At 44.2% G+C, this 25741-nt stretch overlaps 1 protein-coding gene across 1 annotated transcript in view; it reads right to left on the minus strand.

Annotated features, from left to right (window-relative positions):
- Nucleotides 1–5525: 5525 nt before the first annotated feature.
- The window catches only part of GDNF (glial cell derived neurotrophic factor), a 33820-nt gene continuing 13604 nt past the window's right edge, over nt 5526–25741 (minus strand). The window contains exons 2-3 of the mRNA XM_082191303.1: nt 21767–21949; nt 5526–12073 (exon numbers count right to left, since the gene is read on the minus strand). Of these exons, the coding sequence (XP_082047429.1) occupies nt 11580–12073; nt 21767–21923 (651 nt within the window). The 5' untranslated portion in view covers nt 21924–21949 and the 3' untranslated portion in view covers nt 5526–11579. The remainder of the gene's footprint in view (nt 12074–21766; nt 21950–25741) is intronic.

Raw genomic sequence — 25741 nt, forward strand, 5'->3', positions numbered from 1 at the left:
TTTCTGTCCTATCCTTCATTCGAAACATTTGACACAGAAATAGATAAAACTACAACTGATACAATAAAGTCTTCAAAATAGCTAAAATAACACACCAAAAGCAAGGTGAAATCAAGCAGGAGACTTTAAATACTCAACTCACATATCTCCTTCTTAACTCAGTCCTCTAAAAAAACAACAATCTGGGACAGGGGTCTGCAACCTTTAAGACAAAAAGAGCCACTTGGACCCGTTTCCGAAGAAAAACAACAACTGGGAGCCGCAAAACCATTGCGACATTTAAAACAAATATATCTCTGGAGCCACGATCTGACAGCGGGTGGGAAGGTGACGTCGGGATGGTGCGTGACTAACGCACGCACCGCCCCCATGCGACGTTACAGCCAGTACAGCGCCCGCCACAGTGAGGAGTGTCGGGGCGCACAATGCGCCTCCTCCCCTCGCTAGTATCCGCCCCGGAGCCGCAGCAAAGATGTAAAAGAGCCGCATGCGGCTCCGGAGCCGCGGGTTGCAGACCCCTGATCTGGGAGAACAGGTACAATTTGTCCTTCGCTTTTTCTGCTGGAGGCTGCTCTAACTGATTTGCTTTGTTTTAGCTAGAAACCCATTATAGGCTGGTCTGCATATTCTGTTTGCAAGTACTGTACTGTGAACTGGGAGATGTAGGGGAAATGGCATGTAGCATATCTCAGAGGTGAGGCCATTGATAGCACATGGAGAAAGAGCAGAGTTCTTGCGCACGAAGGCTACTTTTCACAGGTAGCAAGAGATGAGAGGACTCCGTGTCAACATTTGTCTTGTCCTGTGCCCCTCATATCTAAGAAAGAGATGAGCAAGCAGGAAGATAAGACCGTTGCATGAAAATCAACCTCCTCTTCCACATCCATGATTTTAAACCGACTAATGTTACAGTTATAAGAATAGCTAAGAGTGGGAGAAAAGTATCAAGGACATATTTTGATAACATACCACAAAAAACCCCCACCACCCCTAACTTTGTATTGAAAAATGGGAGCAGCCCATTGAAAAATGGGAGCAGCAGCTTTATACAGATGAAACTAAAGTGAAATTGAAATCAGCAAACTAGGAACAGCCACTCATGACTTGTAAGACATTGTCCAATTGTACAACAATAACTCAGAGCCTAAAATTAGGGGGTTGCGTAAGAGATCCACGTTTGCTTGAATAGCTCCTGTGTTGGGTTGCTGATGTCACCCATCTGTACTGATCCCTTCATTATTGTAGGGCTTAGTCAGGGAACAGAGCAGATTGAAGAGTCATGAAATCATACCCCAATTAAGCATCAGCGAAGTACCAAGCAGACGACCGATATTTAACAGACGTGAGCGATAACACCATTGCGACGAGCCAAAGGTCTCCCAGCTTGCCCATTACTGGAACTGCTTCAGGGGCTGGTGCCCTCTTTGTTTCATGTTTGAAATATGGAATATTTTTGCAATATTTTGAACTATCAATCAAACAGAATCAGGGATTCTGTGGATGATGTGGGTTTATTAGGTTATTATGTAGGCTATTGATGTGGTTTTGGGGGTGCGTAGTACCCAACACCCAGTTACAGAGACCCCAAATCCCCTCTCCAAGAATTTCACCAAATTTTAAGAAGATGTTTTCTTCCCTAGATTTTAATAGGATGTTTGCTCCCACAAAAGATCTGGTTGTGCTCATTATTGTTGAGTTGCATTTCAAGCACACTGGGGGAAGGGGTGCTTATCCTGAGAGCTGATTATGCTGGGGGACAGGACAAGAAAGCTGGGGGCAGGCATTTTGTATCCATATGTCCCCTGTTGACATTCACATACTCTAGAGATGCATTGAACCCACCAGCCAGATATGACCTCTAGTGCATATCTGGGTGCATGCTGTCAACACCGTAAATAGCCATTCCCAACATCCATTGAAAAGCAAAATAGGGACAATGTCATATCAGATGGCACAAAACAGGAATTTCCCCTGGTTAGCAAGAACAGCTGGAGCATATAAAAACTTGAAGTGAATATGAGACGCACACAACCCGTCTTTAAAATATACAATTGCCACTCTTGTCACAAGTATTTTCAAGTGCAACTGGGATAAAATATCCATTCCTGCATCCTTCATATTTGATACCCAGCATGTACCATCTGATAGTCATAGCCAACTATTTAAAATGCCTTAAGCACGAGCTTTTAGGAAAGCAACTATGTTAGAGTGAGTGCAGAAGGAGGGGAAACTCCATGGTATTGAGTAATGAACAGGGAATTAAAAAGAAGTAAGTCAACTCCTCCATTTCCTGAGGAATGAGACTTGACAGTTTACAAAGAGCTGGTAATAAAACCCATGAGTGAATGAGCACCAGAGGATGGGCTTTGACATGAAGCAACGCATTAGTGGTGAAGCCATAGCAATATTCAGTAACTTATGCTGTTTAATGAGATGAATAAATTTAAGAGTGAGCCCAAGGGATATATTGGCAGAGGGGGGTACATTTGCATTTGGGGCAGGTGTTACTATACATTGGAGAAAAAAACTTGATGTGGTTTAGTTTTGAAGTACATTTTAGGGTTCGGTGTTAAGCTGTCTGGAAACATGGAAAAGCAAATGAAATCTATGGTTTGGATTCCCAAGACAAGTTAACTTAAGGAAGTCCATGGAAAGAAATGTTGCTATTCAGATTTCCCACCTGCAGCCCCCTGAGTCAATTCTGTGCAACATTTCTCTGATGGAAATAGGGGCAATCCTGTTCAACAACAACAACAAATTATATTATTTTTACCTTTTAACTTTGATATAATGCCTTCTTGCTTTTCTGGATGGAGGCTAGAAAGGACAGAGAGAGAGAGAGAGAGAGAGAGAGAGAGAGAGAGAGAGAGAGAGAGAGAGAGAGAACACAAAAATCCTTATGAAAATCCATCAGCGTTTTAGTATTGATTTCTAATAAACACATTTTATATGCAGTTTTGACTAATGTGCACATGTTAGCAAGCAGTTTCCTCTAACACAATGCATTTCTCTCTGCTATTGTGAATAATATATATTTGTGCACTTTCCCCTAATCTATGCATTGTCGGTAAACGTTGTTTGCTTGGCAAACTGCATCGCAAATTTCAGATAAATGTGAATTTCGCCTAAGCGTGGATTTTGAAGGATGGTTGCGTTTCGCTTCTCCTGTTTTACAATGTGCAGATTGGCTTGGCTTCAAAGGAGTTGAATTTTGCCCCCCATCCCTAAATGACACACAGGCATCCAGAGCCATTTCTCTTGTTCTACTGTCACCTCTGCTCAAGCCGGGTTTTGCAGCTTTATGGAAAGAAACCTGCAGAACTGATTCGCCAGAGGTGCTCTAGGTGGACAGTGCACACTCTGAGCAAATAACAATGTCCATTTCATGCCACCATCAATTATCTGAAAGAAAGCTGGTGGGGTGGACCCAGCAACAACTATCATTTAGTCCTAGCCTGGCAGCACGAGATCAAAGGAACAGCTTGAACTTAACTTGGAAATAATTCATCAGGAGCCATTTATGTAACTGAAGGGTTTTACTTGTCAGGCCCAGCAAAGGACAAACGAGATGTGTTTGGCATTGACCCAATCCCACCCCCATCTTTTGAAGGACAGAACAAGGTATTGCCTGGTGAAGGCCAGTGATTTCATAATAGGAGAATCCAAGGGCTTAAATGCTGTCCTAACACATGCACACCCACACCCCGAACAACACTTTGGAACTTGGGAAAACTCCTTTTTAACTGTTGGTTTCAAAGCTGCCAGTTGTCAGAGCTCCCTGGAAAGTTCGTAACGCACTTTAGCAGGCATGTCCATTTCCAGTGTCGGCCTCCTCTGAATATTAAGGAATTTGAAACGTAGCTCCTTGAACGTGACAGCACTTTATGTTCCAGAGTCCTAATTACACTCACACACAAACACTGCTACTTGCCAAATGAAAACCAGAGCAAATGCATATATCATGACAGCGTTAAAACTGCAGGAGGTGCATTTGAGTTGACTGTTTCAAGCCTATCTTGGCTTGGGTCTCTGGCTTCGGCTGTCTTGCCCGAATTCCATGGTAAAACCTATTTGGGATCAGTGTCTTTAAGCAGGCTGGTTCTGAACTGGGGAATGATTAGCTGCTGCATAAATCTGATTCTCACAAATATTATTTTTGAATTCTTTAGGGTCTGAATTGGACCTGATTGTGTCAGTCGACCAAGTGTGAGATCATCCCTCCTTCATTGTAGCATTTCACAGTTCTACATAGGTACTGACAAGACCTGCATTAAAATGGCCCAGTCAAATGGAGTGGCCTTAATGTGCCATTCATGTGGCACTAATTTTTAGTGATTTGTGATCACTAGTCCACTTGAATCCTACATGGAACACTCATTATGAGCTTTCTCCACAAATGACTTGTGGGATATACAACTAACATGCTTAAGTCTACTTAATGCATGAAGGGGTTAAGACCATAGAGTAAGCTCTCCTGCCAGGCTTGGCTCACCTTGGGAGGGACTAGGTAATGAAGCCTTTGTTCTTCTTCAGTCTACCTGAGGAGCTCAACATGTGGTTGCTCCAAGCTCAGACAGAATGGCTCTCACAAACCATTATTGAGTTCTATTACCAATAATTTAGAAACTTTTACCACTTTGGAACTAAACTAAGTTTTACTGCCTCTGCAGCTTTTTCTGACTGCTGCATGGACAAGCACATGAACCTGACCTTTGAAGAGTTTGTAAGTAAACCAATTTTTATCTTACCAAAGGTGTGGTTGTTTCCTATGCTGGGGAAAGAGGGGCGTTTCTAACTCAGAAAAGTATGTTTTGAGGGTCTAAAAGCCTATATCCCACATTTTACTTCACTGAACATTTTTTAAACCTCTGCTGGGGTTCTCTCACCAAAGAACACTTGTCCCAAACTTGAATCTTGGCACCCAGGAAATTTTATCTTTATATCTATTTTTCCTTGAACCAACATAACTGCGGGTGGGGTGAACTATAGATTTTGGGTTTTGTTTTAAAATGGTTTACATTGCCTCAAAATATCTTGGTCCATATACTTTATTGCAGTGTTTTTGTTGTTGTTTGAAACAGTAATACACGAATAGGCAGGTAGCAATGTGTTGCCTAAGCTCCTCTTCAGTGTCTGCCAAGGGTCCTGAAGGCACTTGACTTCTGACTATTGCCCTATCCATTCTATGAATTTAAGGCAGTATCACACTGTTGTAAATAGTCATGGCTTCCCCCAAAGACTCCTGGGAACATAGGAAGATGTCTTACACTGAATCAGACCCAGTGGTCCATCTAGTTCAGTGTTGTCTGCACGGACTGGCAGCAACTCTCCAAGATTTCAGGCAGGATTCTCTCCCAACCCGACCTGGGATTTGGCATTCTCATACTTCTCATCTGTAGCAGCAGGGGAATGGTGGAAGAAGACAGAAATCTGGCTGAACCTGATACTCTGCTTACATCTCAGATTGAAAAAGACAAAGAAACGTCATCAGTAAAGTAGTGCATGAATGAAGATTAAGGCCCATGTAACAATAGAAATGAGCTTTATTTCATAAAAAGTTTATAAAATGCATATTGTACAAAAATAAAGTCTGTAGAGAACTTTGGTTGGTTAACACAAATGTTTGAGACGTAAATTGGTGGTGAAGTTAAAATCCCAAAAGAAAGATGCTCTCTTGTTTTTGACCTTGATTTTCCGCAGAGAAAAAAATCACAAACTTTACCCTTTTTGTAGTTTCTGAATGTTAGCATTAGGCTGCCATTAGAGGTTGAGACTCTGGAAGAAAAGCTGATGGAGCAAACTATCAACTGTTAGTGAAGGCTCACTGCAAATGCTCAACTGACTCGGGTTAAGGTGCTGAAAGCTAATCTGAGCAAACAGTATGACTCAGCGATCAGGCTTTGTGCAGCCAGCACTATGCTAAGTGGCCAGTGCAGATTAGAGTGAAGGTGAACATAAGAGTACGAACCAATATTCTTACACTACCAGACCATGTTCTAAGCTGAGCATTTATTCTGATTTGCTTGCGGGGAGATGAGATAGCGTTGCATCAAAGCAAGTGTTGTCCTACACTTTCCAGTACATTTCTCCCAAGTAGGCATAATTTCACAACCTGAATTTGCTGGTATGACACTGAATCCCACCCCAAAATAGTCACAGTCTGGAAGTGCCCAAATGTTGCCTAAAGGACTGCTATTAACATCACACACATTAATTTCAAACTGAATGCGAGTGACCTTGTCTGAGTTGCAGCCTGATGTGTTGACTTAGGACAGGCATAGACAAACTTGGCCCCCCAGATGTTGTTGGCCTACAACGCCCATGATCCCTAGATAACAGTACCAGTGGTCAGTGATTATGGGAATTGTAGTCCCAAAACATCTGAAGGGCCGAGTTCGCCTATGCTTGACTTAGGAGAACAAGTCATTTAAGCACAACACATCCCAAAAGTTCAATTGATCAGAAAACACCCTGGCTGAATCGGGGTTTTCTATGGGTTCATCTTAGGAAGCAAAACAGTCTTGGCTTGCTAAAAAGAACAAGCAGGATTTAGGATATGTCTAGACCAACATTTTTTCATGCAAATGGATGCAAATATTATTTTTTTGCAGGGAGGAGTGTGCATGATCTGTGTTGTCTGAATGGTGCAAAAGTGTGTGTCTGGTTGTCTGGTGCATTGTCTATCCTCATGATCATTGTCTATTTTTGACATCAGAGTCTTTCCCTGGACATAGTCCAGCTTAATTAGGGGCCCTTGGTTTCAGCAGAGTGTTAAGCATGTGCATAAATGCCACCCATTGAAACCAATGGAACAGGATCAAAGATGTGATCCACAGCAAAGAGAAGCAAAACTAGTAAAAAAAAAAAAAAAAGAAATGTGAAAAGAGTTCCTGACCTGGATGCACTCTTAGTGACTTTTTTCAATATATTTAGAGCTCTTGCTATAGAAAGCATCTCTTTCCATTTTTTTAAAAAAGTTCATTATGCAACCCTTGCATACCAAAGAATGCTGCTGTAGATTCAGCAAAGCATATGCATACTTTGATGCTTTTTGACTTAAAAATAACATGTTTGCATATATTTTTCCACACAGGACTAATTGCTGTTGAATGTATTTTTGTTCTAAATTAGATCATTCATCTCTCTGCTTCATGCACCATCTTGGAAGGCCATATAAAACCTGGTGGTCTTCTGCTTTGACTACTAAACTCATTAAACACAGGAGACGTTGATTTGATACCCTGTAAGGGATTGCTTTCTCCAAGGTTAGGCAACTGCCAATAAATAGATGCCTTTTCTGCAACAAAGGGGTTTGTGAATTTCTGCCAGAAGGATAGAATGAGTTGGTCCTCCTAGTATGAAATGCCCCGAAAACTGCAAGACTTAAGAGGCATCACAGTTTTAACTTTAGCCTGGATGCACATGCAGTTCATACCTGCACTCCATAGCCAACCCAGGCTGGCAAAGTAAATATGTGGGTGGCTTTGCTGTCACCTTCCTCTGCATATCAACCCTGGGCAGAAATTAATGCAAGCCAGAGGCAAGTAAGAAAAGGTGCTTGCTTCGTGTCCTGTTAAGTGTTAGGGAGCTGCTACGTCCATATGCTGAAAGAGACAGCTTTAAGAAGGGCAGCAGGGAGGGAAATTTCACTAAGGACTAAATAGGAATAAATTATTGACATTCATGAGAACTGCCCAAAGCTCAGTGGTAGCGTCAAGGTTTTGAATGCACAACATCTCAGGTTCAATTCCTTTCTCATCTAGGGTGACAACTTATGCATCACCAAAAACAGAAAAGAAAGAGGAACTGAAAAAGAGGGGGGAGAGAGAGGAGATAGGTTTGCATAACATTTGCATATGCTAATTGATATGTATAGATGAGGTATAGCAGCAATACACCAATATGTACAACACCTACTGTCATAAAATGAGAAGGCGAAAAGAGCCCTATTAGAAAAATATGTATTAAATTACTTCTTAGAATAACATTTTCAGCAACTAACACCATATTTTAAAGCCCAGGCCTTTTGCAAAGCTGCAGAAACATGTCAGATTTATCAGCACAAGTATAAAGCTTAAGTGCTCTGGAATCTTTCCAGCCATATTATGCTCTTCATTAAGGGTAATGTAACAGTAACTTTAAAACAAAACAAAACTATCAACTCTCTGCAAACCTGCTTCACTGATGATAATATAAAGCTTATGGGGATTGGATAAATTCCATCTGACGAAGAAAATGGTTCAAAATCTGTTGATGGGGACCATCCAGCCAAAAGATGAGGACTTTCAACTCCAGGTCAGTGCAGCAGGGACATGGTTTTAAATACATGCTTAATTCTCCCATTGAAGTCAACGGGAATTCCATTTAGCAGGATTATACTCTCTGCTTTCCCCTACCCATTATTCTAGCTAATGTTACATAGTATTTGGGGGTGTGTGTGTGTTAATGATGAGGTTGTGGACTCTGATCCGAGCTCTACTCAGCTGCAATTGTTTGTGGTCCTGGATGGGGATTTGCATTCAAATATGTTTCAAAAAGACTTAGGTGAGCATCACTTCTAAATATGCTTGAGCATCCAGAGTTCCATCTACAGAAGCTTCATGCACACATGCGTGAATTCATGGTTACATCTCCTTATTTTGGATTGGGGTGATCAGTCATTGATTGATTGACGGCGCTCCCTGCTCCAGCAGAACTTGCAACTAATTGAATGAGTTCAGTAATGAAACACATCGCCATGTACAGGGTGGGACAATGACAAAGGACTTGAACCCAAGTCTTTTCCCCCAGATCTTCCTCCTCTGCTGCCCTTTTTTAATCTAAGAAAAAACACCAACACTTCACTTTGCTTACAGGGCTGCTGCACTTGCTGTAAAGTACTCTGTTGGTGATACCCCAGGCATCCACCATCTTAATTTGCTCATAAACCTAAATTTTCATCTATACATATCAATCAGCATATGCAAATTTTATGTACTTTACTGTCACAGGCCTGTGTCTTGAGTATTTAAAGTACCTAGGACTGCATTCAATAGTTCCAGGAGTGGAACACTAGCAGACAGATGAATTTTAATGCTGAACAACAGAGGGATTCTCCATACCAACTGCACTAGTGGAAACCTATTGCACAGTCTATTGCGACCCAGATTCTATTGTGCAACCACCAACCTACTTATGCTTTCTCTTGCACAACAATGCTCTACTAACACCAAACAAGAATACCGCCAGGACCCTGTGTGTGTGTGTGTGTGTGTGTGTGTGTGTGTGTCTATGTGTAGAGGTACTACAGAACTGGCCTATCAGTTGCGAGGTGGTTCTGTGATTTTTCATTCAAAAGGTAAAGTAAGTGATTTTTTTTTTTAAGTTAGCATTTCATATATCAACCATGGACCGTTGTTCCCAGCATCTGTGTCTCATTGTTAACTTTGGCACCTGTTTTGAAGAAAGAAGCTTTAATAAATAAAGGAAAGGAAACTCAAGACCGAACCGTAATAAATAATAATCATCATAATAACTTAAATCTCAATAAATATTTTCTCTAGATTTGTCTCTGACCGGATGCATTGCACCAAGTAGTCTTTGTTCACTCACGACGACCTCAAATAGAAACGTAGTCCTTTAAGTAAGTGACCTTTAGTCCTTTTTGTAAACCAAGAAGAAAAAAAGATCCACATTTTTTTTTCATGGCGCAGCCGAGGCAGGAGCAAGTGGTTAAAAACACAACTTGTATTCAGAGAGAAGATGAAAAGAAAACTCTTATTTCTCCCCCAATTCCAATAACCATGCTTGAGTTCAATTCACAACTTTTGTGTTGGAACTGCTTTTCAAAAGCGGGTGGAATTTTAGCTAGCTAACTGGAAGCCCTGCTCTCCAATATACCAACGGTGCAATCCTGTTCATATCTACTAAAAAAACCAAATCTCAACAAGATCAATGGGCCTTATCCCCACATAAGCAGGTATAGAATGGCAGGCTAAAAATATTTTTGCTGACACCTTAGGCTTGCTACTCAGGTTACCTCTGTGGTGTGAGAGCTTCCACGACTTCCTGCTCCTCCAGGTAACATGAGAAACCCAGTACAGTGGTACCTCGGGTTACATACGCTTCAGGTTACATACGCTTCAGGTTACAGACTCCGCTAACCCAGAAATATTACCTCAGGTTAAGAACTTTGCTTCAGGATGAGAACAGAAATTGTGCTCTGGCAGCGCAGCGGCAGCAGGAGGCCCCATTTGATAAAGTGGTGCTTCAGGTTAAGAACGGAACAAGGTACTTAACCCGAGGTACCACTGTACATGGAAAGTCTGTTCCTCTCCATTCTCACGTTAACCTAATTTTGTGAAAGCTGATACTGTTGAGCAGAGAAGCTACAGCATAGCTGGGGGGGGGGTCCTCCTGACTGACGGTGCAAGGAGGAGAGGACTTTGTAATATCCTGGTGGGAACAGACAGGAGTTTCTATAATACCAGGGTATGCTGCAGGCATGCCAACTCTAGGGGGCAGAGGTGCCATCAGCTCCCTCAATATTCCTTAGCAGGGAGCTCAGCCCTCCAAAATATTAAAGGGGCGGAGGAGGCCAAGCCACCAAGCATGGTCAAAAGGTAGGTTCCTTCTGGGCATGAGAGAGAGAAGGAGCTGCAGCTGGTGAAGCTGTGCAGCGCTGGGCAAGGCCTCCTGCCAATGACGCCTCGCCTCTTGATGATGCGTGTCGCGCACATGACATCACAGGCGCGCGCCAGGCAGCTGAACCTCCCCAATCGTTGACCCAAGGCATTGCCTGGGGCAAGCTGAGTAGCAGGCTTAAGAGTCCCACATTCTACTACCTTGCTACTTCACTTCTTTCCATTTTCCCGCCTGCTCTGCCTCAAGTGGCAAATTCACCATTGATATTTGCTGCTGAAATTCGCTGGCAGGTATTTGCACCCACTGTTTTAACTGGTTTTCGTGTTTTAACGTTTTTCTATGCTTTAAATCATTGTTGTATTTTTTATTTTTTTTAGTGAACATCTTATCTTTTTTTGTAAACCGCTTTGAGGCTTCTGTGACAATCTAGCGGTATATAAATTTTATGGAATAAATAAATAAATAAAGGATCCCTGCCCCTCTGCCCAATATTTTGGGGCCAAGGCCAGTGGTGGGTGGCTGTTACTTCCAATTCCGTAACAGAAAAAACCCCAAAGAGGAGCGGAGCAAGCTATCCGACAGAGATTGTGTTGTTAAGCACCTGCTTTGCCAGGGTTTGCTAACAGTGGATCGCCTTAAAGCAAATGTTGTAAGTCTCTTCCATCCATCTTGGATCTCTGCCCCTGAGCATTGATGCTTATTTGCCTTCCTGTAGAAACAAAACGCCCCAGCGGTTGTATCCTATCCAATTCTCCTGTGTTGGATTTCTAACAACCAGGCTCCCACAATTATTATTATTATCATTATTATATTTAGATTGATTTATATCCCGTCCTCTTGTTGTTGTTCTCCCATATGCTTGGTCCTCTTGCCTGCCTCTGAAGCCATCATTCCATCTTCTTGGGAGCCTTGGACCCTTCTTTAGCAGGAATGCAATATCAAACCCAAAAAGGATGTCAGACACACCCACATCTTTTCGCGGAATGTTTTTTCAGTATGTGATAAGTTGATAGGTCATCATCCAAAAACGAAACATCATCATCGTAGGCAATGGGTCTGCAACAAGGCTGTGGTCTGATTTTGTCACTGGCCAACTTTCTGTTTTGGGTTAAATTGTTTAAAATTTGGTCATACACGGTTACAGCGGACTCGCAGGAACCACTACAATACCGGAAAATCAACTCTTCTTTGGTGTTGTATCCCAAGCCCAAGTCAGTCACATTTAAGTGCATCTCAGTTAAGACACAATCCCGGTTCCTTCCCTTCGGATCTCTCCGTCCTTTTCTGCTGCTGGAATTATTATTGTTCTTTGCTGCACGTTGACGGTTTCTTTCCCTTTTGGAGCTATATGGCGTTGGTTTATCTGGTGACCTCTTCAGGATTTTTATAGTGGCTTGAATGAAATCTTCTACGTCACCAAGCCGCTTGGGATAATCCTCAGAAATATTAGCTGTTTTGAAAATACAGAAAGAAAATAGTTTGTCAGATGAACATGTATTGTGAAGAACCTCTTTTTATATACAGGCGTGTATAAATGTATATGTAAATGTGTGTGTGTGTGTGTATACATACACACATGCATACATACATGTGCGCGCATGCGCGCGCGCGCGCGCACACACACAGTTGTACCTTGGTTGTCGAATGGAATCCATTCTGGAAATCTTTTTTACTTCCAAAGATGTTCGACAACGAAATCACAGCTTCTGATTGGCTAAAGGAGCTTCCTGCAGCCAATCAGAAGCTACATAAGCTATGTCGGATGTTCAGGTTCCAAAGAACATTTGCAAACTGGAACACTCACTCCGGGTTTGTGGCATTCAGGAGCCAAAATGTTCAAGTCGCAAGGCATTTGGACGTACGACTGTAGTACACACACACACACACACACACACACACACACATTTTATATACTTGCATGCTTTCTCTCTGAATGCATAATTATTTAAATGCATCTTTTGATAATTGCGGCTGCAATCCTATGCACCCTCACCTGGGAGCAAGTCTGAATGAGCTCAATGCATAGGACTGGTTTGTAGCTCAGTTCAGACCTGCAAGTTAAAGCAAGAGGAGCAGACCACCTAAATTCACCATGGTAGCATTCCTCAAGCACCCCTTCTCTGCAATGTATGAACCAGTGTTCCCCATCACACATTGGGAGGTTGTGTTTGGATCCAACCCATCTTCCCTTTGCATCTTCCATTCTTCTTGGTGTGCCATGAGCAGAATACCTTTAGAGAGGACTGTACCCTAAATCAAAAGGGGCTTGGGGACTGAATGTGGCCCTGCAAGCCTCTCTAACGGACCTTTGGGCACATCCACTTCTGGCCCTACCTTACATGCCCTTGTGTGCTTTTCCACTGATAATGTCTCTTTGTGGAAGATGGTTAAAGTCAGTGGCGTAGCGTGGGTTGTCAGCACCCGAGGCAAGGCAAGTAATTTGCGCCCCCTAACCCGTGGATTTGCGCCCCCTAACCCCAGATGTTGCGCCCGGTGCGGCTGCCCCCCCTGCACCCCCCACGCTACGCCACTAACCAGTGAGAAGTGCCATCTTGCTAGTTACTCTGAAAGTTTTTGAAGCATTTTGTAAGGCACCAACCAGATCTTAAAAACATTTGGGCTTGTAAATGCCCAACTACACTCATGCTAACCCTATCTTGTTAAATATGTGTTTGCCTAGCTTAACCTTAAGAGAGATAATTTGCTTTATGAACAAAACTTGATTGTCCCCCTCTTAAAAGAGCAAATCCAAACAAAGTTGTGTTGGGGTGTGTGTGTTATAGTTCTTGTTTTTGACATTGATACGTATTTTTGTGTTTTTTTGTTGTAAACCGCCATGAGATCATCAGATAGAGAATTAGTGTAGAAAATAAAATAAAATAAAATAAAATAAATAAATAAATAAATAAATAAATGGGACTGCACTTTCTTCAAAGAAAATGCTTTTTAAAAGAAAAAATCTTGCATGGTCATGGTGAGGAATGTGTGCTGGTCTTTCGTTGGGGTACTGTTTAGGGAGGGTGGTAGCAGGGGAGATTGTTGCTGTTACTGATTAATTTTTTGTATCCTTATTTTTAAACCTTGCTTTGATTTATGTGGAAATTGTTCAGTTTGGTTGTGTACTTTTTGATGTGTTTTGTTCATTGTTTTTGACTACCATGGTTATATTTGTAACTATGCAATTTGTTTCATGCTGTAAGCCACCTTGAGCATGGTTTTAGCTGTGGAAAGGTGGCATACAAATACATGCGGCCCCCAAGAAGTTGCGCAGAAGAGAATCTGGCCCCTGAGCTGAAAAAGTGCTCCCCGGCCTTGCCTTAAACAAATATCCTTCCTGCCCTTTCTGACCCCAGTATATTTAGATGTTCATCAACCGCTGGCCTGTGAAAGTGCATGAAATCAATGAGCCGTTCTCATCTTTTCACCTTCCCGCAGCCTGGTTTGAAATGAGCAGACGTAGCAGGCTAGGAAGCAGAATATAATCCTTGCGTTACAAGCCCTTCTCAGTAATGGACGTTACCAGAAAGGAATCAAAATTCACCTGTTGGCCTTCTGAAATGGTGACGGGGCTTAAGCAATTAAAGGAACTTCTTGTATTAAGAAGAGGCTTCGTGCATGGCTTTGGTGAAATGGAGACCCGTCAGCGGCATTCGTTAACGGAATATAACATCAAAGATGCTGAGATCAAATAATCTTTAAATGATTAATGGTGTTCAGGTTCATTATCTTCCTTGCTGGCTCACCAATGTGTCAGAGGAAGAACAGAGGACAACCTTTCCTCCATCTTAGAATTCCCACAAAATCTGACACTCTCACTGGTGTCCTCTCTCTCTCTCGCTCTCTCAGGTGGCTTGTTAAATGTCCTGAGACAGTACTGGAACAAGCCAATACTTTGGGGCGGGAGGAATCAGAACTGAAGTCGCTTAGTTAGTTGTCCCCCACCGCCATAATGGTAGCAGTTGCATCTCCCTTATCAGGTGAGAGGGAGAGGCAGAAACAGGCTGGTTTTAAACTCCAGATCTAACGAATGTTTCAATATAATCTGTAGGCTGTATATACATTTAAAGCTCATACATTAAAAGAACCATGGGAATTGTAGTTCATCCCTTGGAGAGTTACAATTTTCAGGACAATTAATATGAACTGCAGTTCCCAGGGGAAGTTGTGGGTTTTAAATACCTGGTGTGTAAGCAGCCATAATCTCACACTTTAGTCCAAGAAAATTGGGGGGGGGGTCTACAAGAGTTGGGTTTAAATCTCTCCTCAGCCACAGTCTGAAATCTCCATCTGCATGAATTATATTCTTATGTTATTTATTTATTGGATTTCTTAACTGCCCTTCACCATAAGGTCAAAGGGCAGGTGGGTAGGTAGGTAGATAGATACAGATATATCTCAACATATTAAAATTAGATTACGATTGCAGGGTCAGGTCAGTTCATATGGGGGAGGCGGTCTTTGGGGTATTTATTACAGGTAAGGAGGGCCCTGAAAACACACTTCTCGGGTGTCAATGGCCAGGTAAAGAGATGTGTCTTTTGTACTCGCTGAAAGGTGTATAGTGAAGAAGCGAGACACACCTCTGTTGGAGAGGGAACTCTATACGTAAAAGTAAAGGACCCCTGGATGGTTGAGTCCAGACAAAGGCGACTATGGGGTGTGGCACTCATCTCGCTTCAGGCTGAGGGAGCCAGATTTTGTCCACAGACAGCTTTCTGGGTCATGTGGCCAGCATGACTAAACCACTTCTGGTGCAATGGGACTCCATGACAAGTGCTAGAGTGCATGGGAACACTGTTTACCTAACCTGCCACAGTGGTACCTATTTATCTATTTGCACTGGTCTGCTTTCATACTGCTAGGTTGGCAGAAGCTGGGAGAGAGCAATTGGAGCTCACCACCATTGAGCGGATTCAAATCGGCAAGCCCAAGTGACTCAGTGGTTAAGACCTATATTTACCTTTTACTTATGACATCATCCAGCATGAGCAGCCCTTAATTTAAACCTACCCAGACCCAATGACCATTATCTGAGAACTTTCTTCATGTGCCTCCTCTACAAGAGGTCCAAAGGGTGGCAACACAAGAACAGGCCTTTTCTGCAGTGGCTCCCCGTTTGTGAAAAGGTTTCCCCAGGGACGTTTGGATTTTTATCTTGTATTTTTATGAACTGCCCTGAAATCTACAGATGAAGGACAGTATACAAATGTAATACAGTGGTACCTCAGGTTAAATACTTAATTCGTTCCGGAGGTCCGTTCTTAACCTGAAACAGTTCTTCACCTGAAGCACTACTTTAGCTAATGGGGCCTCCTGCTGCCACCGCACCGCCAGAGCACGATTTCTGTTCTCATCCTGAAACAAAGTTCTTAACCTGAAGACTATTTCTGGGTTAGCGGAGTCTGTAACCTGAAGCGTTTGTAACCTGAAGCATATGTAACCTGAGGTACCACTGTAAAGACTAATAAAATAATTTTAAATAAAGGCAGGGGAACTATCCAGAGGTTAATATTGATGGAAATATTTTACATTTATAAATCTCAAATGACATCTGGCAATGGAAGAACCCGCCATCTAAAGCTGAGACAACCCTAATGACACCTCAAGTGTGGTGATGGTGGAGATGTCTGATTTTCATGAAAGGGCCGGGCAAGGGAGAAAGAGATGAAATATCCCCACTCCTCCCAGTTGTCTTCAGGTATCAGAGCCCAGGTGCAGGAGGGAAGTGGCAATGGGGATACAGACTGTAAGAGGCAGGAGGACTTGGCACCTCTCACACCCCTACAAATTGCCCCTCCACACCCAATATATCCTACTTGGGCAGACCAGGGTTTAAACAAAAATACAGTGTAGAGTGGTACCTCGGGATAAGAATGGGATCCATTCCGGAGCCCCGTTCGCATCCTGAACAGAACATAAGACACGACTACGCATCTTGATGCTTCCATGCATGCGCACGACGTAATTTTGACCGTCTGTGCATGCACGAGCGGCGAAACCCGGAAATAATGTGCTCCGTTACTTCCAGGTCGCTGTGGAGCGCAACCCGAAAATACTTATTCTGAAGCGTATTTATCCTGAGGTATGGCTGTACTGAATTTCCATGTTGGAAACCAACATCCAAATCCCCGCTCTGTTATGAAGTTTAATTTCCTAAGCACAAGCAGGATCTCATTCAGGAAGTGAGAGGGTATTTATATCTGCCCAATCAAGCCACGGTCAACCCGCAGGTGGATGCATATAGCCCTAGTTGGATGAGCGCTTAGCGGCTGCAAGCAGTGCTGCCCATGCAGTTCCTCCCCTCGATCTGGCTGCCAGGTGCATGCACAGAGCCCTGTTAGGAAATAAGCGATAATGCCAGGCAGCTATTTGGGGGGATGCCGGACAGGGGAGGGGAGGGGAAGCACTGGATTTAGTTCTGCTTCTGCTTACTGAACAGCTGATCGGCATGATTCTTTCATTGTGCACAGACAGACTTGGCCGCCCGGCGAAAATGCCGTCTGATATGTGCCTATGTGTGTGTGGTCTTCACCTGTTGCCCGCTACTTCCTCCCAGAGTACACTTGATTCCCCCTCGGACACGCAGCCGCCGGACTGCGTGTCGGCCTGCATGGCGCAGGAAAGGGCTTTGATGAAGCACTGAAGGAAGTTGCCACCTGTCCGCCTCTGCTCCTTGCAAGCCACTGTGAGAGGCAAAGGAAGCTTTCTATAGATGGCGAAGAACGGTTTCTTCAGGCCGCTTATGCAAACGGCAAACAGAATAACAGAATTTTGCAAGGCAACCCAAATTCTACTTGCAGAATAAATTGCGCACGCAGGAAATAGTATGCAGATGTGTGTCCTTTTTTTTTTGCATAGGCAGGGTCAGTCAGCCATGAGTAAAAGAAAGAAATTCAGTAGCTGAGAGCTACAAAACTGGAATGTTTGATTCTGCAGTAAAACAGTTTAGGGAGCAAAGGGCCATTAATGGTTCTGCACCAACCCAGAGGCAGATCTCGGCTAGAGTGCGGCAGGACTCTGTCCTAGACCCTGTGCTTGTCAACTTTTTTTTAATGACCTGATTTGGATAAGAGTATAAAGGGAATGCTTTTCAAATTTCAAATGACATGAAGCTGGGGAGGGACAGAAAACAGAGACTAGATGGCCTTGACTGGCTGGCACGCCAGGCCAAGGCCAACAGGATGAACTTTGAGAAGGCTGCTCCACCACCTTTTATATGGGGAGCAAATTTGACCCACAGAGCAGCAGATCTCAACCTGATGTTGTTGGACTACAACTCCCATCATCCCTGAGCTCTGGCCTTGCTAGCTAGGGGTGATGGGAGTAGTTGGCCTTCCAAAGATCAAAAATCTTGGGCACCCTTCTTGCATAGAGAAGGGTGGGTAGGAGAATGATCCCATCACTGTGATGGACAATTGCTTAAGGGAAGCTGCTTCCCTTCATAGAGCAGGCATTACCCTCACCAGGGTCGCGGGGGGCGCTGTGCTCTAAACCACTGAGCCCCTTGGGTTTGCCGATCGGAAGGTCAGCGGTTTGAATCCGCATGACAGGGTGAGCTCCCGCTGCTCTGTCACAGCTTCTGCCAACCTAGCAGTTTGAAAGCACACCAGTGCAAGTAGATAAATAGGTACCATTGAGGCGGGAAGGTAAATGGTGTTTCCATGCACTCTGGCTTCCATCACAATGTTCCATTGCACCAGAAGCAGTTTAGTCATGCTGGCCACATGACCCGGAAAGCTGTCTGTGGAAAAACGCTGGCTCTCTTGGCCTGAAAGCGAGATGAGCGCCGCAACCCCATAGTTGCCCTTGACTGGACTTAACCATCCAGGGCTCCTTTACCTTTGACCTTTACCTTTCCACCCTCACCTTCTACATTCAGAGCCTCTGCAATGACCTGCTCATCCCACTTTCAGAGCTGTGAAGAATGAACCAGTCACTTGGGGGCCAAGTAGGAATTTTGGGATCAATCTCCAATTGGCCTTGATATTTTGTGTGAGACAGAGGTATATAAATACTTTTATGAATTAAAATAAGGCTGCCAAAGGTGGCTTCTGAAGGAAGGGCGACATGAGATTACATAGGATCTCCTATCTGAAGGTAAAGATAAAGGTACCCCTGCCCGTACGGGCCAGTCATGACTGACTCTGGGGTTGCGTGCTCATCTTGCCTAAGAGGCCGGGAGCCAGCGCTGTCTGAAGACACTTCCGGGTCACGTGGCCAGAGTGACGAAGCTGCTCTGGTGAGCCTGCACCAGCGCAGCACACGGAAACGCCATTTACCTTCCCGCTATAAAGCGGTACCTATTTATCTACTTTTACTTTAGGGGTGCTTTCAAACTGCTAGGTGGGCAGGAGCTGGGACCGAATGACGGGAGCTCACCCCGCCGCGGGGATTTGAACCGCCGACCATATGATCGGCAAGTCCTAGGCACTGGGGTTTTATCCACAGCGCCACCCGCATCCCTATCTATTTTCATCAAAAAAGAAAAGTGAGTTTACAAGACACCCAAGCATTCCCTCGTCTACGCTCTGGGCCGGAGGGTGAGCAGGGTGGAAGGAGAAGGGAATGGAGACAGTTAGGTCTTTTGGTCAACGTGCATCATTCCTTGAAAGGAAATGTGGCTTCTCTCCAAAACGTGAAGAGGGAAACCCAGGAAAGATTCCAGTGGGAAGAGAGCGAGAGAGGAGGAGGATCAGACGAGGCAGAAAGCGAAAGAATGCAGATGTGGTTTTGCATCTGCTGGGAAGATGCTGAGAAGGCAAAAGAGGCTTGAGAATCCCTCTCTCTCACAGGAAAGCAACAGAGGAGAGGACTGTGTGATTTGCAGCAACAATAATTACCCTGGGAGCACAGTGCCCTATGTGCTGCAATGAGCATGGGTGGCCTGCGGAGAAGGGAAGTGGGCGTATGTGGCATATTCTGGGCAGGCCCGTGAACCTGACTGTGGCCCGCTCAGTCTTGTGCTTCTTTCCATCCTCTTTATATGTCCAGCTGTCCTTTGTCAACAACAAATTGTCACTGTTTTTTGTGTTGAATATATGCTAAATGGTAATTTATGGACCCGGGACGCGGGTGGCGCTGTGAGTAAAACCTCAGCACCTAGGACTTGCCGATCGCATGGTTGGCGGTTCGAATCCCCGCGGCGGGGTGTGCTCCCGTCGTTTGGTCCCAGCATCTGCCAACCTAGCAGTTCGAAAGCACCTTCGGGTGCAAGTAGATAAATAGGGACCGCTTACCAGCGGGAAGGTAAACGGCGTCCCGTGTGCTGCACTGGCTCGCCAGATGCAGCTTGTCACACTGGCCACGTGACCCGGAAGTGTCTGTGGACAGCGCTGGCTCCCGGCCTATAGAGTGAGATGAGCGCACAACCCTAGAGTCTGGCAAGACTGGCCCGTACGGGCAGGGGTACCTTTACCTTTACCTTAATTTATGTACCTAATAGGTATCTAAAGCCATTTGCACATAACATCATAGGAACCTACACAACACAAAAAACACTGTTGCTGTATGTAGGTTTTATTTTATTTGTTTTTTATCTTATATTTTGGAAAGGTACATCCCTTTCTTTATTCCTTTAACTTTTTTGATGGGGCCCAAGAGAATGGGCCCCTAAGCTATAGCTTGTTTAGCTTATACATAAATCCAGTACTGGGCTGCTGGACATTAAGGACCAGCTTTCAACTTCACATTTAGATACTACTACTAAGTGTAGCTAACCCTTTTGGTCTCCTACTCAGGTTAAGGGGTGATATGATAGCCATGTTCAAATATATAAAAGGATGTCACGTAGAGGAGGGAGAAAGGTTGTTTTCTGCTGCTCCAGAGAAGCGGACACGGAGCAATGGATCCAAACTACAAGAAAGAAGATTCCACCTAAACATTAGGAAGAACTTCCTGACAGTAAGAACTGTTCAACAGTGGAATTTGCTGCCAAGGAGTGTGGTGGAGTCTCCTACTTTGGAGGTCTTTAAGCAGAGGCTTGACAACCATATGTCAGGAGTGCTCTGATGGTGTTTTCTGCTTGGCAGGGGGTTGGACTCGATGGCCATTGTGGTCTCTTCCAACTCTATGATTCTGTGATTCATTTTGCTCCACTGATATGGAGGGGAACTGGACTGTCAGTAATCTGTGGCAATCCTATTTCTGGTAGCTGGCGCTTCTAGGTGATTTGGCATATTGATATGCTAGATACACAGTTTACATATTGCACCCTGAGAAGCATCGAATCTGCACAAGCCTTCAGTTTGCACCTAGATGTGGGATTCTTTCTCATAGCCTAAATGAGCCCAGTTAGCTGATGGACTTTGAATTTAAGCCCAAGGAGCATTGTTCCGCCTCCCAGCCATTGGTGTGTCTCCTTCCGCTTGGTGAGCTCTGACTCATTCTCCACGAACAAAAGCTGCCACCTCATTGACTTCATTAGGGATGCTTTGCACTCAGCAGTGCCGCCAGATTTCAAAACAAACAGACAGAGGTTTGCCCTTCCTTGTATTCATGCAGAGGAAGCGGCAAGTATACTGAAAGTACACATGTTCCTGATTATTCGCAATGGCAAGAATGCTGATGGAATCACTAGAGTTAAGGAATCCCAGCACTCCTTTGGAACCAGGCATGTAGAGACTTCTGGTTCACATGCAACCTCCTCCTCATAAGAAAGAGGAGAGGGCAAGCAAGTAGAAAAGTCAGTGGTGGCCCACAAGAGCACACCTGTGAATCTTTTTGGTTTCATAGCAATTGAACTACCATGGCGTCTAATCTCTAGTAAGGTATCCTCAACAACCTCACCAGACTACCATTCCCAAAGTCTAAAACCACCAAACGATAAAACACAGTGATAACCATATGTGTGAACCCTCAGACCCAATGATGCCAATGGGATTACAGTTTCATGGTGAATGAGTCAGCCTAGTCCTCTTAATTCCCAGTGGCTTCTGCATGACTGGGCCTGAGCTGTCAGTCATGCTTGCTATATTTCTGCTTTTGGGTTTAGATCTCTCTCAGCTCTAGGCTGGGAAAGGAGGAACCCTCCCAGGAGAGCTGGTTAAACACATGTCCAGACTTGGTGCCAGGACAACCAAAAGCATTTTTTTTCAGTAGTTAAGATGGATAGAAGTTGAAAGGAGGAAAGGGAACTTTTTCTTACAGTCCATTTGGCCAGCATAAGGAGTCAGCAGCCGGTTGGAGGTGTGATCGTCTTCAGCTCCCTCTAGCACTGAGCGGGTCTGGCCATCAGGAAGAGGAAAGGTGGAGATTGTGTTGAGTAGCAACATGCAGACAGCCACCACATCCCATAACTTCATCTTAGATTTCCTTCCAGCACAGGACCCTGGCAAACAGGAGAGAGACATGACATTAGCGTTTGCATCTTCTCCACTGATCCCATCCACACTGCTCCATGGCTCAGTGGCAGAGCATCTGAATGCAGAGAAAATTCTAGCTTCAATGCCCAGCATCTCCAAGTTGCGCTGGGAGAGACTTCCTGCCTGAAACCCCAGAAAGCCGCTGCCTGTCTGTGGACAATACTGACCTAGATGGACCAGTAGTGTGGCTTATAAGTTCTTATGCCATGTGCCAATCCCTGGCCTCTATCTCATATCCCCATCTTGGCAGTCTGCTTTAAAGCGCCAAGTCTTCTGGGGCTAGAACGCTGCCGTTTCCATCTTCCCTTACAATAACAAACACAGTGCTTGGCGCTGAGGCCATGTTTATTAGAAGCAAGCAATAACTCGTCTTGCTGGCCCTGGTTCTGTGACTCAGCTGCTGGTCAGGGTGGAGAAAGGAGGTGGGCACTTGCTTTAAAGAGCCTTTGAAAGGAACCCAACACTGTCTTCTCAAAGGCTGCTGCCAGACAGTGGATCTGTTCAGGTGCTAACTGTTGACGGCCAACCTCAAAGGCCTTCCCTGCTCTCTGTTTCTATGTTCCAAACCTTACGCTTTGTCTTTAAACCGAGCTTGGACCACACAACCCTTCAGATACACAGCAAACACCAACACACACACCCTGCTCCATCAACAGCACATTCCCAAGTGACGCGAGCGCTTCAGTTTCCCTCACACCCATTGGCAGCATGTCTGGTTACTGTGTTCATACAGGAGAGAAAGTGTCATGAATACTATTTTTGAAAAATCAACTATACCTTTTAGTATCACTGTTTATTCATTTCCACTCCACCTTCCTCCCTTGCAAGGAGCTCAAGGTGGTGTACATGACTCTCCCCTTCCTCATTTAAATCCTCACAACAACTCTGTGAGGGAGGTTAGCTAAGAGGCAGTGACAGCCCAAGGCCACCCAGCGAGTGGGGATTCAAACCCTGGTCTCCCAGCTCTGACACTCTAACCAGGCTGCACATTTATATTAGAGACGCAGGAAATCCAAAAGCTAACGAACAAAAACCAAAAAAATTCCTTCCAGTAGCACCTTAAAGACCAACTAAGTTAGTTCTTGGTATGAGCTTTCGTGTGCATGCACACTTCTTCAGATACACTGAAGCAGAAGTTGCCAGATCCTTCTATATAGTGAGAAGATGGGGAGGGGTATTACTCAGAAGGGTGGTGGGAATGGGAGATTGGCAGATAGCTGAGATGAGCCTGTTGACGACTCTTAACGACTGCAATAGGTCTTACAGGAAAAGGCAAGGGGTGAGGAGGTGAAAAATGGCTTAGTCATGTATAATGAGATAAGAATCCAATGTCTTTGTTCAGACCAGGTCTCTCCATGGTTTTAAGTAATACCCCTCCCCACCTTCTCACTATACAGAAGGATCTGGCAACTTCTGTTTCAGTGTATCTGAAGAAGTGTGCATGCACACGAAAGCTCATACCAAGAACTAACTTAGTTGGTCTTTAAGGTGCTACTGGAAGGAATTTTTTTATTTTGACTATGGCAGACCAACACGGCTACCTATCTGTAACTGGAACAAAAAACAGCCGAGGTAAATGTCACGTGTAAAAGCAATCATGCAGAGCTTTCTGCAGCACTTGACTGGCCTGTCTTCAGCCCCATGAAGGAATAATTGAGCGCCCACAGAACATCCTTCTCTCGTCACAATGAGAAGCCCACTCAGGGCCGCCCAAGGCATTGGGCTGCCTGAGGCCTCTCCCCGGCCTTAAGGGTGCATTCATGATTATTTATGCTCAGGATGATATCAGGTTGGAGGGGGGAAGAATGATTATTGGTTTGTAGGGTTTTTTGTTCTTGCTTTTATCATGTATTTTGTGCTTTCATATTGTATTTTTTTACGTTGTGAACCACCCTGAGATCTAAGGATGAAGGGTGGCTTAGAAATGTAATAAATAATAATAAGCAATCTGCTTCAAAATAGCATTTATACAGGCAAAAGGTTCAGGGTGGCCATACTGCTTCATTTCCAATCAGAACATGGCAGCAGGAGATTTTGCGTATTAAGTTATAATCCAAACATGCATGTAGAACCTTTTCTTCAATTACATAGGATTGGAAATGGGGAAAAAACCCAACGCCCCCAAATGCAACCGAACAAGAGAGATTTAAGTATCATATACATAAAAGTACAAAACTTGTTTCAGCCCTGTTTAAGCATAGTGCTTAAAAATCACTATTATTTTTCTTTTTAAAAAATCCTTGTATTTTTCAGAATTTTAGCACAATTTTCTCCTATTACAGACATTTCTGTAAGCAGTTTTACCAATATATCCACATTTGTGCAAGCAATTTTGCCCAACAGAATGCATTTTTGTCCTTCATATTTTTTTACTAACATATGCATTTTAAAGTGCAGCTTTAAAACAGAGGACTGTTACAAAATTCAGAGAAGCGCAAATTTCAAATGATAGCTGTGTCTCAGTTCTCGTACTGGTTCGAGAAGTGCAAATTACAGTGGTACCTCGGGTTAAGTACTTAATTCGTTCCGGAGGTCCGTACTTAACCTGAAACTGTTCTTAACCTGAAGCACCACATTAGCTCATGGGGCCTCCTGTTGCCGCTGCTGCACGATTTCTGTTCTCATCATGAAGCAAAGTTCTTAACCCGAGGTACTATTTCTGGGTTAGCGGAGTCTGTAACCTGAAGTGTATGTAACCTGAAGCGTATGTAACCCGAGGTACCACTGTACATGCTTCCTCGTTAAAATGCAAAATGTTAGAATATCTCTTCTGCCCCATTGCCAGTAGTGGGTTGGGCAACATGTGTGTGTTGCAACAACTAATGTGGTTTTAAGTGCTTTAGCTAAAAGCTTCCAAGTTTGTGGCGAACAAGAAAAAGGAAGAGTTGGGAATGGCCCAATGGAAATAATCAGTAGAAAGGCTCTGATCTGGGTCTTCTTACTCTCATGGTAGAAAGGACCCCCTCCTGAGTACGATGCCTGCTCAGAACTGTGCAGATAATCTTGCTCTCTCAGTAAGTGGAAGCAACGTAATACTGTACCGGCAAGGCAGGTAAGCAAAAAATGCCCCATTGTGCCCCACTGACCGCTACTGTTAGTTGGTATGGGAGAGACCCTTTGCACATGCTCAAACTGGACTCCCCACTGTGCATTAGCACTGGGATTCAGAACAGCTTCCGTAGCTTAAGGTTTGCCCCTGGTTCCGCATGTTTTCGATATTATTATTTTTTTTAAAGGGGGAATTCAGATTGGGTTACATTTAAAGGTCCTTTGATATGTAAACTTTACAGAAAGTGGGATACTTTGGCTTTCACATCAAAGTAGCAGTGATTTGGCAACTTTCAGTCATAAAGTGTTATGTAGGCACCAGTTGGGCCTGGTAAAGTGAAGAGAGAAAGAGGGAGGGAGGGAGGGAAGGGAGAACAGGAGGAGGCATCTGCAAAACTGGAAGGACGTGTAACTCTCTCTTGGCTGAGTTTTCCTATCCTAGTTGAAACTATTATCTGCCTTGCAAACTGGCAATCTGGGACCAATCAGGCATTTCCCATCCTTTCAGCTTGTTCACCAAGAGCAGGCTGGTGTGTGGACTGCATTAAATTCCTCTGTAAATATTTCAGAACATAGTTCTAGCAGAGAGGCATTTCTGTCTTTCTTGGAAAGTTCTGCCCAAGCGGATCTGAGGTCAGGGGCAAAGGAAACCAAGAGCACTTGCAGGTGCTTAATAGAGCCCGGGTGAATACCCTCCCCACCCCTGCAAA

The sequence above is a fragment of the Podarcis vaucheri genome (assembly GCF_965113315.1).
Source record: "Podarcis vaucheri genome assembly, chromosome: 11".
Lineage (NCBI taxonomy): Eukaryota > Metazoa > Chordata > Lepidosauria > Squamata > Lacertidae > Podarcis > Podarcis vaucheri.